Genomic DNA, 15,572 nt, shown 5'->3' with positions numbered 1-15,572 from the left:
ATTTTATTTATAAACGATTACAATTTTTGTAAAAAATAACATGTCACTACCTGGCACTACCGTGTATGTTTTAGTCCATTGGTTGACACTGATTTTAGATATACCGGTCAATTTTTTATCAAGAATTATTACCGTGTCCCTGTCTCTAATAACTACAAGTAGATCTGTCTTATCATTTTGAAGTAAATGTGTTAAAAAGTCTGAAAATCAGTGTGTTACTTTAAGGAACATCATCACCAAACATCTTTTTTGCAATAAAGCAAACACTTTTGGGTGTTATCCCGGAAAATGTAGTTTTTATGTGTGTACATCTGTTCAGAACTGTGCTTGCCAACCATGTGCGGATTAGCATCTTTGAGCTATGCTCAAAAGTATTCAAAAATTGTCACTACCAAGTCATGACCGAAACGTTTCGGTAGTGACAAAGGGGAACACTTAATCCTTTATATGGGGAAATTAATAAAAGTTAGTACAGCTATGCAAATAATTAGTATTTAAGTATGTTTTAGTAGTGGTATAGAATGTGAGGTGTAGATTTTCTATTAGAAATTTACTGTCATTTGTGTATCTGCTATATGTGCTGGCTGCGTATGTGCAACATAGTTAGTTATTTGTATTAATTTAAAATGATGAAGTCTGATTCTAAGAAAATTGTATTGAGAATTGTGATCACTTCCAAAAGATAACCATCGCTACTGAAAATGTCTGAAACATGGAATGTTTTGTCAAAAATAAAGTATATCAAAGTTACAACTTAGATGTTATGATTTTAGTGTTTGGTTAAATGTATATATAAACTAATGAATCCTCAACTTTGAAAGCAGTATGAAAAATGTAAAGACTTCTACAAAGAAAAATTTGATTAAAAATACAACAAATCTCAAATTACACTTGAAATATTGTTAAAATTTAACTTATTGTCCACATTATTGATTTACATGTGAAAACATTTTATAAAAATAGTTTTTTTCTAAGTAGATTTAACCAAAATCTTAATACGCAAATATAATACATTTAATTAAATGATATATTATTGTGTTTTGGTAATGACAAAATTTGGGGAGAGGAAATTTTTTCAAAAATTTCTGAAATTACAATATGAAAATTAACTGCACAATTACTAGAAATGTGTACCTTTGAAATTATAGACTTCAAGATGTTTCCAACTCTGATTTTGCACCAATTCTGTAGAATGGCCCATATATGACCTATACCAGTTGCTATTTTTTTCTTTAATTGCTACTGCCCAATTAAAATTGGCCTCATCTCTGATATATTTAACAATAGTGTTATATTATCATATTGCTAAACAAAATGGTTCAAGATGTAATACAATTTCCCTGAAATTTACAGTCCATCTGCATTGTTGTTTTTCGTATACTAGTATATAGATGACCACAAAGCTAGAAAACATCAACCAAAAAAATCGTAACTCTTTCACCGCCATTGACGAGTTATCTCGTCATTTAAAAAAAATGGTTCTCCGTCAAAGACGAGTTATTGCGGCAATCAGTGTTTGTACTGTTTGCACTGTACGTATATGTTTTAGCGGTTTTTAATGATTGTTATGAGCGTAATCTGGGTGGAATCTTTGACAAAAAACATTAATTATCTCAGCTGTTTAATCAAAATGATGCATTTTTGAAGAAACCTACCCACATCTACGGAGTGATAATAAACGACCCAATGAAGATAGAAGAATACGGTTTCTTTTGTTTAAAAGCTGAGACTCAGTTCTTTCATTTGACATGTTGTTTGTCCATATATTCTTTACAGAAAATGTACTGTGAGCCATTAAAGTTGGGTGAAAATGTTAAAAAACGCTGGCGTAGGCTGGCAACTTTTTTTGAAAAAGGCTGGCGGGGAATGAGTCTAATGTGTCATAAATGAAAGGTGAGAGAGAGGGATACCTGGCGAAGACTTCTGTCGGAGTTCTCATTGGCTGGACTGCCATCAGAACCATTACTGCTTCCAGACTGATCCTTCTCATTGAGTAAAGCTGTAGCATAAGCCAATGTGTCCTAAACAAACACAAACATCATTCACCTAATTTAGCACATGACTGTAATGAATGTACGGTCAGCCAGACTATATGTGCAGTAACTGTACCTGTGCTGAGATGGTGCGCTGGAAGGTTTTAGCTGTGGACGTCTCATTTGACACGTTACTTTGAGGCGTCCAGTAGTGTTCAGACATCTTAAAGAGAGAAGAGGAATTTAACTAGCTGTTGTTTCAGAACAAAAGTGTGTGTGTGTGGTCACAGTCACATTGGTTTAGTTATAGTTTGTGTCCTGATGAAAACTTCCTGAATACTAAATCAATAACAAGTTTTTTTAAAGTGTCTGTTACTACGTCTGTTCACAGACCAACAATTCATTATTCCGCTTTGTACCTTCTTCTGTAGCCACTGCACAGCCCAGCTCCAATGTCCCGAGAGCTCTTTAAAATAGTCTTTAGCTGGGGAACATCTAATAGAGAAAGAGAAAAAACACTTAACACACCACAATATATCAGAAACATTATATATCAAGATTCACTTCACACCAGTGACCATATTGGTATTAAAATCAAAACCAGTCTCAGTCTGAAAAGGTGATTTTGGAGATAATATTTTCTACAGTATCTCAAAAATTTGAATGTTAATCTTATTTAGTCAAAAACACTACAGTACAGTATATAGCAACAAAAACATCCACATTCAATTTGTAAACAACTGTTTGTCTCTGTACACTGAAAATATTTCCCAGTCCAATTTGGCATGCAATGACAAAATATTGATTTGTATAATGTCCGTCTCTTATTTTATTTTAATCTTCTACACTTACTTCTGAGCCAGTGTGACCAAGAACTTGACACACTGGTAGCAACGGCTGCTGTCCACGTTGTTGCTCTGATGCATTAACGCTGTAAATTAAAAAAGCATATCAAGTGTTTACAAAATATATTCTACCATGCTGTCCTTTATAATAAGACAAGACCGACAAGAGACATGTGAGACGGTTCTTACCCAGAAGCCCCTTTTCAGTTTCAAATGCATGTTTGAGTCGCTGGGATTGCAGAGGATCCTCTATCATCTAGATGTTGAGAGAAAAATCTATGTTACATCATGTAACCCAGCAATTCCCAAACTTTTTCATTCCAGGATCCATCTAGACATGTATTATCTATCTTCAGACCCAGCAAAATATTTTGAAATGGAAATATATGGAGAAAATACACAACCTATGAGTTTTTATTTTCCTTAAATAGAATAAATGAAATTTAAGCTGCAATACCAAACTATCTAATGGTAAAATATCAAAGTTATTATTATTGCCAGTCATTAACTGGACTGAACTGCATTTTTGTGTGTCTTTCAAAAGACAACTGACTTTCCACGACCCACCTCATGCCACTGTGCGACCCACAAGAGGTTCTCGATCCACAGTTTGAAAACCCCTGATGTAACCCACCCAACAAAATAACAACACCAGCATTTAAATGGGATATATATTTTTTTAGTTTTTAAAGTACACATACTTTTACTTTTTTCACGCCTATGATGTCATGATACAACAGAAAAAAAGAATATCTCTTACCAGGATCTCCAGAAGGAGCTGAAAGACGTTCTTCAGCTCATGAGGAGGAGCTGTCTCCAGATGGTTCTACAATTCACATGAAAACAAGAGTTGTTTGTAGTTTTCCGACAGTACACATTTTAGAGGTTTAAAGGGACAGTTCACCCAAAAATTAAATGATGTCATCATTTACTCACACTCAGGTTGACCTTAACCTGTATAAATATCTTTGTTCTGCTAAACACAAAGAAAGATATTTGGAAGTATGTCAGTAACGTAAGCAGGTCTCATAGTACTGTGACAGTAGGGAAAATAAATGTATCAATAGGGGATGAGATCTGTTTGTTTACTAACATTCTTACAAACATCTTCGTTTGTGTTTAGCAGAACAAGGACATTTAAACAGATTTGGTACAATCTGAGGGTGAATAAATGATGGGTGTACTATTCCTTTAGATTGCAGTTTTTGTCAGGGTACGAACCTTGAGTAACTGCAAAACTTCCTGTGTGAAAGGCTCATTACAGAAGGAGCAATATGTTATCATCTCTATGAGGAACGACAGAGGGCCTGACAGCTCACGCATGGCAAACATCACCTGAAACATATTTGAATAAGGTGAAGAGACTGAGCGGTCAAAGAGTGAGAGAGAAAGAGAGACAGACAGTTTACCTCCATGAGATATGTCTGACCCTCAGATTTGAAGAGCAATGTGTTGATGTCTGAATCTAGAGGCAGGAGAGGAGAAGATGAAGCCACCAGTCCTGAAGAACTTTGCTTAAACACTCCTTGGGCTGAAAACAGAAACAACACCTCATGATTTCTTTGAAAATTTTGAGTTCACAAGCTGCTTAGAAGTTAATATAAATAAAGTTCTTAGAAATCGCTTAAGTAAAGTCAAGTCAAGATTATTTATATAGTGCTTTTTACAACATTCATTGTTACATAGCAGCTGTACATTAAACATATTGACTATAAGCAAAATATTAAAAGTTATAAAAGTAAAAACAAAAAAGGTGAAAACACAGAAAACAGACACACACCGATTCAACACCCCACACACACAGACGCGCACACACATGCACACACACAGATAGTGGTCATCACTGAAAAGCACATATTTAAGATAAAGTGCAGATAAACACAGGTCAAATATTAAACAGACTATAAATTCCTATATGAAATATTAATTTTAAGTAAAACTTAAAAATGATAATTCTAACTAACAAAAAAACGAACTAACACAAATATTAGACGGACAGATGTAGTGTCTTCTGGTTGAAGTGCGCAAAACCCTATTTTTCACAGTCGAAACAAAAACTAAACTCAAATCACCAGAGTGTCTGTAAACCAGCTGCTCACTATAGAAACGGCTGAACTCTGCTCTGTGTGTGTATATGAGCACAAACATCTCTGTACGTTCTTACCCTCCGTCTTCTGAGACGCGAGGTCCGTGTGGAGCACAATCAGGGCCAATGTGTTGTGAAGATGCAGGAACTCACGAGCCTGTGCAGAACTCCAGCGACGATGCTGAAAAACACAGTGTGTCGGACCGTACTGAGTGCTAAACGCTTAAATCAGAGAACATACAGAAGACAAAAACGTTTGTCACGTGTCAACATCCGGTGTCTGCAGTACCTGGTTGCTTTGTCGGTTGGATCCCAGCAGGAATACAATCATCCGGCGATAGGCTGAATGTTTCAGCAGCAGCTGACACGGCCCAGTACCCTGAAAGTAGAAAGAAGCATCAAAAATGAAAAAAAAATGATAGAAGCATCAAGAATGACAAGCATTCCTGTATTAAATATTCAGACATTAAGTGAACCACCCAGTGCACATGAGAGGCTTGATCTTCTCACCCTCTGTGCAAAGTTACTGAAGAGGCTGAAGTACTGCGAGCAGTTCTTGCAATTGTCTGGGACGTCTTTATCCAAAAGAGAGAGCAACATGTCTAACAGACAGTCCAGTCCTGGATCCTGGAAATACAGAGCGCTCTCCAGCGTCTTCTCCAGGACGGTGGCCACCACGACACGAACCTCCCGCACACTGCATTCCAACAGACAGATCCTGCAGAGAGAGAATTATAAAATACAATTAAACACATAATTAAAACATGTAGGTTTTCTTAATAAAAAGACACATTTTCTCCATAATTTTTTTTATGTTGTCATCATAACTTGTTTCTTTAAAGCTTTCCATAGTACCCATAAAACTACAATATTGATGTTCCAGAGATGTTCCATCTTTAACTTAACATCCCCACTAAATAAACTACATGCATTCCATATCAGCTTACACAATTCAATATTCGACCTATATTCTTATTTCCACAATTAACTCCAAAGTGAAACAAACATTTGAAAACTCTTGTAGTACAGCCACGGATAATTAAAACACCTTTCCAAAGGATCATTTAATAGGCATTTCTGGATGTATTGTGGCCATACCAGTCCCATATCTGTTAAGTTTCAACAAAATCAAACCTCACGAGTGGCATAAAGTCATTCAATACCAATGTGAAAGACTGAAAGCATGATAAAACACATGACAAATGATAAAAATCAAGGTTTTTACATGAAAATATATCTTTTGAACTTATACATGTATAAGGGTCAATGACGTGACATGTATTTTTTGTGTCCAAATTCATTATTTTCCTAAAAAGAATTTGAATAAATACATGTCATATATCAAATGGATCTACAATATGTCCTTTATAAGAAACCCTTTTCATTTTATTGAAATTCAATAGATTTTTTGAATTTTGGTGTTTGAAAGACCAAAAATGTCAGGTGGTGCGACTGTCCGAACATACAAACAGAGAACAAAACTGAGAAATAAATGTTAATTTTCTCAATAAAATTCTTAATAAAATATTTTGGCATGATTTTATGTTAAATTTCTTATATATGAGGGGAAAAATACTCAGTGCTAAATACATTAAATGTATATTATTTTAAATTAATATATGGTCACACCACCTGACATTTTCTGGGTGGTAAAATCAGAAATCTTGTTTAATAATGAATTAATGCTCCCTAAAATGCTGTAAACCCAATATAAATCAACACAATACATTTTTTTGGACATAAAAATACATTTTCAAACTGTTTTGCTGGAAATATTTTTTTTTTCTTCTTGAAAATCTTATTTGTCATTGACCCATAAATATTATTGTTAAATTGTTTAAAAGTGAACTTTCCCATTCTATGCAGTATCTGAGATCTGAAAAATACAGAGCATCTTTGCTATAATGACGCATTTTCATTTTCTGCAAATAAATGCAAATAGAAACAATATTTGTATTTGAAATTTGGTAGAAAATTGTTAGTAAGATGAAAGAATAAAACAAAAGTTATCATTTGACTTTAACGCATACCTATACATTTTGAACTGGTCTCTTAATTTTTTTCGTGGCTGTATTTGTTGGATATTGGCACACCTGAGCTACTTGGGAGGTTTGTGGAAACTCGTTTTGCAGAGCCAGATGTATTAATCCCATCAGTGGAAAAGTGTTAGTCAACATACGACTCCAAGTCTCCATCGATAAGGAAACAACTGCTGTGTTTATTGGAAATTTGTCAGGCCTCGATAATAAAAACAATCTGGAACATTTCCTGGCTTTGGTTGAGGTGAGGTGTGATAACCAGCCCTACCGTCCGATACGAACCGCCCAATCATGTAGCAGGGCAGTAGACCTCCCTACCACCCCATATTACCTCACCGTTCCCCTAACCGCCACCTTAAACTCTTACAATAAACAGGCCAGTTATCCATAGCATCAACACACATTAACCTTCCCAGCGGCCCACCTTTCATGTTGACACAAAGCAGTTGTACCAGTATCTCACACATGTGCTATAGATTTTCAGCTAAGTGCTGGTGGTAATATGATTATTATGAGCACCCACATAAGGACACGCACAACTGTTGGTGTTTGAGGGCTGAGCACTAGCTAAAACAAAAGTGAGTTAAAATCTGAATAACGTTGAACCGATTTACGGCTTTCCATGCAACTCACTTGTATGGACTCATAAGGATTTGGTGCTTTTGTTAGGGAACTGTATTGGACAGCTTGTTTGTGGAATACAACCGAAAAAAAGTATTTGTTTAATGATTCAGGCAAGTTAAATGTGGATCTTGATATCTTTCTTACTCACTTGATGATCTCACGGCCTTCAGGTGACACCAGGTACTGTACCATCCACTGGCACGCTTCACTGCTCTTGGACAACAGGACATCCACAGTAGCGATCCACTCCTCTGTGTCCACCCTGAGAGAGAGGAAACATGTCACACTTTTGGTATCATATGTACAGAGAAGAGAACCGATAGAGGATAGTAATTTTTATGGTCCGCATTAATTGATAAAATGGCTGAGAGTATAGTTTTAGAAAAGTAAAACAATTCAATATGTAAAAATAGTACTTCAATATAATTATTAGAGATTATTATAAGATAACAATATAAACAATGATCAATTCTGTTCAAAATAAACTATTAACAAATTAAAAACATCTTTATTAAAGTAATTGAAAAAATAGTATTTAGAATTGTATTTATTTATTTTAAATTTACAAGTTCTGAGTATCCGATTTGTAAGTCATTTTGGATCATGTGCTAAATGCCTAAATGCAAATGATCTGTGGATAAATACTGAATGATATCAAAAATTGAAAATCAAAAGTTTTTTGCAAACTATCGCAACGCTCTATTTCTTTCCACTTACGACTTCTTTAGATGAAATATTTTAAGATGAAATGATTAATCAATTAACCAAATAAAGAAAACTAGGTGACAAATGATAAAAAATGTATTAAAAACAAAGCAGCAGCTTCACACCTGAGTTTCTTTTTGGTGCGCAGGTATGTGTGGAAGAGAAACTGGACGGCGAGCTGCAGGCTGGTTTTTGCCATTGCTTGATATGATGGATGCTTTAACTTAGTCTGTGAAAAAAAATTAAATTGAAGCGCTCAGTGTTTATAAAGACAAGAAAACAGCTCACAAAAGGTGCAGTTATCGGAAAAAGAAAAGACATGGAATCTAAATAACTTACAGCATTGACAGAGGCCAGAGACATTGTGAAGCTAAAGTAATCGCTGTTGTACACGTCTCTGTTCTTCATGAACTTCAGATTTTCATCTCTCACCATCTACAAAGCCAAGAATTGGAAGATTTACATTTCTAGAACACCTTCACAATAAGAGACACGTCAGCTGAGGAGATATTGTCTTTTGATATTTTCAATGGAAACAGAAAAAGAAATCCAATTAAAAATGTGTTTTCTTTATGATGCCAAGGACCCCCAAATATGATTAACCTTTTGTGAGGACCCCCCTTTCTAAAATATATATCAATCTTAATTTTTTTCTGTGAAAAGAAATGTTCAAAATTTGTTAGATAAATAGTTAATAGGACATTATAAAGACAACAACTTGTTTCTAAACCTAAATAGTTGGCAATAATATCACAAGTCCGATAAAAGAAACTATAGTGAGAAAAACTCACTAGAAAGATGCAAATATAAACAATTCTGAAACTATCCATAGCAAAACACTGGACTTCTAGCGTTTTTTTTGCTTCATATATTTTGCAACAATCTGTGGGGTCCCCTGGGGGTCCCCTGTCCCAAATTTGAAAACCCCTGTTCTAAATGATGAACACGTCAGGTAAATAAAAGAGTAGATTCAATTTTTTAAGCTAAGGGATGACTTGACATTATGCTATATTATATAATGCTATTTTGAAAGCATTAGCACAGAACAAAAACACAAAATCTACTGAACCAAAAACATTTATTTAAGTCGATACAACTTTTTATTAACAAGCTATTAAACTGTACCTGATAAATCCTTGCAGGCATCTTCTCCACAAACAGTCCCTTCTTTTCTCCTTTCTTGACCAAGCGTGTGAGCAGGGTGAGCCGGTCGTTGTTGGCTCTGGGTGGCCGTGGAGAGGACTGGGGTGAGATCTCTGGAGAGGAAGGTGCTGACCTGAGGGGAAGCATTTAGAACATTTATGAATGTGTACGTGAAACATCCACGTAGCGGGAGATGGTGAGTAACTCACAACGACAGATCTTCTGCTTCTTGCCTCATGATGCTCACACGGCTCTTCTTGGGGAGCACCGGAGAGTTCTGGTCACTGATCCGCTGGTAGAACAGCATGTAAGCGTTCCAGTAGCGCCGCCGGACGTCTGGGTAGGGGTTAGCTAAAGTAGGCAAAGACATTGGAGCATTGAAATATAATAATTTAACAGGAACTACAGTTTGCTTTAATAGCCAACGTGGCACTGGTCGGGAAAGCTTTGTGTGTACATGTATTGAAACCTATGTTAATTTAAGGGGGAATAGAGAGATTGACTCACACTGATCATAAACTTTTGGTCTGTACTCTCCCCCAAAACACTCGTACTCCATGGTCTCATCGTTCATGTCGAACTCCTCCACAACGTTGTCATTAAACTTGTACCACCGTCCTCTTGCGCTACCCACAAAAGAAAAGGATGTTATTGCTCAGCTCATTGTGGTCACCCAAATTCCTTCAATCCCTGCCAGAATGCCCTGGATTTAAAATGCATCGTGCTGCCAAGCATCTGGGATAGTTTAAAGTTTTCATGAAAAACACATTGGCCAAGAACAGAAGCAAAGCCCCCCCCCCCCCTAGACCCATAAATACACATGTAATCACACACAAAGAGGCAAATAGACTTCCCACTTATATAAAGCCCATGTTTTAGATATCATGGTTTCTGTATATAAACTCTTTATCAAGAAAACAGATTGTGTGAAACTATAACTGTATTGTTTAAACACAAGGCATCTGGGATTTTTATTCACATGACTTATACAACATCAATGTGTGCAGATAAAAAGTAGTGATAGGTACGAGGTTTGTGTAAACCACTAACCCCAAGGTAACATTCAATACACAGCTTGTCCTCATCCTATTCTAAAGACATGGATGACGCCTCAATTTATCCTGTTTGTGGAGGTGAGGTGTGCTGTTATTTTATTAAGTATCAGACAGGTTTGTAAATTATTATAGAAGTTCATTTAGAAACAAACCAGTGCCATATCAAATGACTAGTGCACGTGTTGGATCGCTTGAACACACAACTAACTACCAACACTCCATTAAAGAAAACACACAGCAACACCCTAGCAACCACACACAACACTCTAGAAAAGAAAACAAAGGTACTCCTAACAACTACCCCAAAAAACAAGGAAAACTAAGAAACATAAAACACCCTAGTAACTTCACCAGCAAACTAAGAAAATAACGTCCTAGCAACACAACAGCAAAAACATGGCGATCCCCCAGTAAATTACTCAACATCGCAGAAAAGGAACAATTCACAGCAACACCCTAGCAACCACTCAAAACAACCCAGAAAAGAAAACACAGCAAGACGAGCTCGAGCAACCTACCAAACTCCCCCAGGAAAGAACCTTCACCCAGGAATCTACTCAACACCCCAGCAAAGAAAATAACCTAGAAACACCCTAGCAACCACCCACCTCAGCCTAGTTAAGAAAAATATCTAATCTCAAATATCTAACAGAAGTAGAAATCCCACACACAGTCCCTTACCGGCGGTCTTTAATGAATGAATAATAGTGTCCTGCGTGGGCTTGTCCGCTATGCACAACCACTCCCACCAGCTCATAATTCTCAGAGATGGTGACCTTCTTCCGAGGTGATCCGCCGGACCCGGCCTCACCCCCTCTGCCATTGTCTCCGTGATCAACGCTCGAGTCCTGACGAGCCATTCCTGACACTGTATACGGCTCCATGTTCAGCACCCAGGGAAACTTTAACCACACAGAGTAAACACAACCGGTTGTAAGTTGCAGATCTAAACTATATCCTGCATGTTGCCATAACCATCAGTTGTGAGCAGCACACAAAAAGAACATTTTATGGCATTTTAGACCAATAGACAAGGCTACCGCTAATGCTGATGGGTAAATGCTTACTCTGATCTGCTCATCGTATTTGATGGACCGGCCACTTTCCCAGTCAAAGCCGAAGCGCATGAGGTGGATGACCAGCACACTGGGCAGCGATTTTATACAGGTCCGCTTGACAGTGATTCGCTACGACACAAAAAGTGTCAGCACATGAACATATAACTGCATTTCCATATCGTTCATTGTGGAAGTTAACTATACCTTCTCTTTACACTTCTCGCAGTAATAGGCATTACTCCCGTCCAAAACCTCTCCTCTGACAAACTGATCCAGCGAGATCTCCAAACTCTGACAGGACGTCACTCCCAGATTCAAAGCCATGAAAGTCTCCTCACGCTCATACCTGCAAAGCAAACGCAAATGTCACCAAAGAACAGTAAACAATTATAGGTTCCTCCAAGAGCTTTATGCTTACCTGTGTGGGCAGTCTTTGCATATCTTCTGATCGGAGAAAATTCCCTGGAATGTGTTTTTAAAGATCTGCTCTCGGCCGATTTTCTAAAGGATCCAGAATAAACGTCAGAAACTTCTGCGTGTTCAAACATGCTTGGTGTTGAGGATATAAGAGTGATGTGAGCTTTACCTTCAGATGTTCATCAAGCTGGTCAACAAGACTGGTGAAGAACTCATAGGCGTCCTGCTGTTCACGGACGAATAGCTCTTTATTCCACATCTTAAAGATCTGTGTCAAGAAACAACAACCATCTGATGAGATAAATGTGATCGGGACAGTAGATGGGCAAAGCGGACGTATGATGTCTTCGCTCTTTTTTAAGTATTATTCATATTAAAGGTATAAACTGAAGCTTCGCTTTGAGAGGAATTTAAAAAGTCGTAGCAAAACGATGATGGATCTCACCTTCCAGAAGTTCTCCGGTATGTAGTACTGCAGTTTGCTCTCCATCAAGTGGCCAAACAGAGATTGAACCTGGCAAAACACACTCTCCTCTGGATTTTCTGTGTCATCTTCAATGGACAAGACAGCCTAAGACACGTACAAAACCGCTTGTTTGTCAAAACTCTTCATTTCAGTTCCACCACACCATACAACACTTTTTCCATCCATTCTATCCTTCTTCACTTTTTTCAAGCTTATGGTGTCACCTAGTGGAGAGCTAGTGTTGTACACTAACAGTGAAGTGCAGTGTGTACCTCAGGCAGTCCAGGCTGCATGTAGAGCTGCTGAAAGACAGCGTTCATGTAGCATGTGGCACCTCCGTTCTTCAGCCCCACAAAACCAGACACAGACCGACTGTCTACAGGTGGAAGATACTGACAACACACGCACAATTACGAAGGCATTACACAATATTGCAGAGTAATTCTTATGGGTTTATGAGGGTACTTACGTCAAACTCTTTGGTGAGGGAGGGGTCAGACTGATGGTGCATGGACAGCAGTTCTTTAGTGATGAGCTGCATGTTGGTGAGAGAGCTGTCGGACAACATGACCAGCACCTCATACGCCGCCAGACGACTGCTGACTGTACTGCACCTGACACACACACACAGACAGACAGAACATGTGTTAAACTTTACAACTTCTCTTCTTTCTTTTGATCACTTTCTTTTCATTCAATTTTGAAAACCATGTGCTCTGTACAGTCTTGTTTGTGTGTAGCTAAACTGTAATTAAGCTATTTTCTCCCGAATAAATGTATGAATATTTGCCCAAACACCTTAAGTTAAGTGCAAATTAAATGGATAAACAGACAGGGATTAATAAAGAGACAGACAGAATTAAAAAGAGAGACAGAGAATAGAGAAACAGACAGAGAGAGGCAGACAGACGGATAAAGGAATTGATAGAAAGACAGACAGAGATTAAAAGACAGAAAGAGAGATAGAAATAGAGGGGTGATCGAGAGAGGCAGACAGACAGATTTATTAAGAAATGGATAGAGACAGAAAGGGATTAAGAAAGAGACAGAAAGAATTGAACAGAGAGACAAAAAAGACAGAGAGACAAAAAAGGGATAGATAGAGAGAGAGGCAGACAGACAGATGGATAAAGAAATGGATAGAGACAGACACAATTAAACAGATTGAGTTAGAGACAGAGAAACAGACAGAATAATTAAGAGAGACAGACAGACAGAAAATAGATAGACAAACAAACAAACAAACGAACAGAAAGACGGAGAGAGATGGATATAGAGAGGCAGACAAACGGACGGATAAAGAAATAAATAGAGAGACAGACAGGGATGAATAAAAAGACATACAAAATAAATAGAGAGACAGACAGACAGACTGAAATTAGAGAGACACACAGAAAGACAGATGGATAAAGAAATGGATAGAGAGACACAGGGATCAATAAAGAGACAGACAGAGGATAGAAAGACTGACAAACAGATAGAGAGATGTATAAAGAGATAGACTTAGTCTGATAAACAGAGATGAATAGAGAGACACACAGAGATGTAAATACGTATAAATACTCTGAAACAGATAGGAAGACAGAAACAAATAAAAAAACAGACAGCTGACAGCTAGGGAGAAAGAGAGAGAGAGAGAGAGAGAGAGAGAGAAGGGTATGCAGACTGTGTGCAAATGTGTTTTTGTTTAATCTCACTTTGGGTGAAAGTCATGTATAGATGCTGTAGTGCTAGATGAGCTGTCACTGTTCAGGATGATTCGAGATGCTCTAAACAGGAAGTCGTCTAGCAGCTGCAGGATCAGAGACGGGCCTGCAGCACATAACAGATATTACATTTACATTTACGCATTTGGCAGACGCTTTTATCCAAAGCTACTTACATTTCTTTATTCTAAACATTTAACACAGGTATTTGCAATCCCCTGGGATTGAACCCACAATTTTACGTTGTTAACGCAATATTAAAAACAGTTTTATTCCACGGCTCCATGTGCACATCTTTATAAGAGTAAATAAATGTGAATCTGACCGAACTGCTCTTTCTCATTTCCGCACAGCGAAAGCAGCGTTTTGATGAGGTGTAGATGTCCGGCCAGCAGGATGTTATCTGCTTCACTGGTCTCCAACTCACTGGTCCAAGTGGGCTCGAAATTATCCAGCCAGCTGATCTCGTCCTCCAGCATGACCGCCGGGCTGATCTGAAGCTGCTCCATCTCTGACGCTGAGGAAACGAAAGATGCAACACAGCCGAGCAACACAAACAGAGATTAAAATTAAGCAAAACAAACGCTGCCTTAAAGTTACATCGATACATTAAAGACATGAAAAATCTAAATTATTTTTTATAAATCACTTTAAGGGGCTTTTTCGTGAAGTAATGTGGACACTCACTGGTCAGGTCATCCAGGAGTTGGCACCTCAGGTCAAAATACTCTGTGCACTGCGAAAGCAACCTAAAAACATAATCATCATTATATCTCAATAGATATTCATACATTTCATTTATAATTTGAGTTATTTGTGGTCCTTAGCATTTGCGTTTGTTGTGCCTGACCTTTGGTTAATGCCCCTCATGATGCTGGTGGGGGACCAGAGAGGAAGTTGGGCCGTCAGAACCACCTTAAGAAGGAAGAGGTTGGGCTTCTGGAGATCTGGGTATGCCGAAGTGTCCGACTGACTCAGGGTGTATAGCTGATCACACGCCACATGACGGATCTGTGTGTGGGTATAAGACACAACAAAAATGTAATTTCTGGTCTTTGATGTCATACGGTAGTTTAATATCACAGTTTGTAACATCGTAAGAATACAAGAGAGCTACTGACCTCACAACTGGACGACCCCAGCAGAATATCAATGATGAAATCGTTCACAGAGGGCAAAGAGTAAAACGAACCTTAAAATAAATGCACAAAATTAATTGAAGTGTATCATGGATAATGCAATGTGTGGGTCAGTCTTGTGAAAATACAGACATCTGACATCAGTTCAGCTCAAATTTGGACACATTTGACCACATTTATACTTTAGACTTTAGATAAAACTAACCTTTAACCTGTAGCCTGAAACTTACACACTTCACATTAGTTATTTCATAATTATAAAATATGTAACAAATAATTTATTTATTATGCATCTTATTGTGTGATTTCTATAGAC

At 37.6% G+C, this 15,572-nt stretch overlaps 1 protein-coding gene across 1 annotated transcript in view; it reads right to left on the bottom strand.

Moving 5' to 3' along the window:
- The window catches only part of usp24 (ubiquitin specific peptidase 24), a 53,031-nt gene that overhangs the window by 2,792 nt on the left and 34,667 nt on the right, over positions 1–15,572 (bottom strand). The window contains 30 exon segments of the mRNA XM_056763902.1: positions 1,911–2,021; positions 2,110–2,196; positions 2,393–2,468; positions 2,826–2,904; positions 3,008–3,074; positions 3,579–3,644; positions 4,040–4,153; positions 4,228–4,349; positions 4,983–5,085; positions 5,194–5,283; positions 5,415–5,622; positions 7,716–7,829; positions 8,398–8,501; positions 8,612–8,707; positions 9,398–9,548; positions 9,625–9,766; positions 9,923–10,041; positions 11,152–11,372; positions 11,538–11,657; positions 11,733–11,874; positions 11,947–12,029; positions 12,115–12,213; positions 12,391–12,516; positions 12,684–12,803; positions 12,881–13,025; positions 14,109–14,223; positions 14,443–14,634; positions 14,805–14,866; positions 14,968–15,128; positions 15,239–15,309. Of these exon segments, the coding sequence (XP_056619880.1) occupies positions 1,911–2,021; positions 2,110–2,196; positions 2,393–2,468; positions 2,826–2,904; positions 3,008–3,074; positions 3,579–3,644; positions 4,040–4,153; positions 4,228–4,349; positions 4,983–5,085; positions 5,194–5,283; positions 5,415–5,622; positions 7,716–7,829; positions 8,398–8,501; positions 8,612–8,707; positions 9,398–9,548; positions 9,625–9,766; positions 9,923–10,041; positions 11,152–11,372; positions 11,538–11,657; positions 11,733–11,874; positions 11,947–12,029; positions 12,115–12,213; positions 12,391–12,516; positions 12,684–12,803; positions 12,881–13,025; positions 14,109–14,223; positions 14,443–14,634; positions 14,805–14,866; positions 14,968–15,128; positions 15,239–15,309 (3,506 nt within the window).

This window comes from Triplophysa dalaica, chromosome 13 (assembly GCF_015846415.1).
Source record: "Triplophysa dalaica isolate WHDGS20190420 chromosome 13, ASM1584641v1, whole genome shotgun sequence".
Classification (NCBI taxonomy): domain Eukaryota; kingdom Metazoa; phylum Chordata; class Actinopteri; order Cypriniformes; family Nemacheilidae; genus Triplophysa; species Triplophysa dalaica.
Note: the sequence above shows the minus strand (reverse complement) of the source record. Positions and strands in the feature narration are given on the sequence as shown.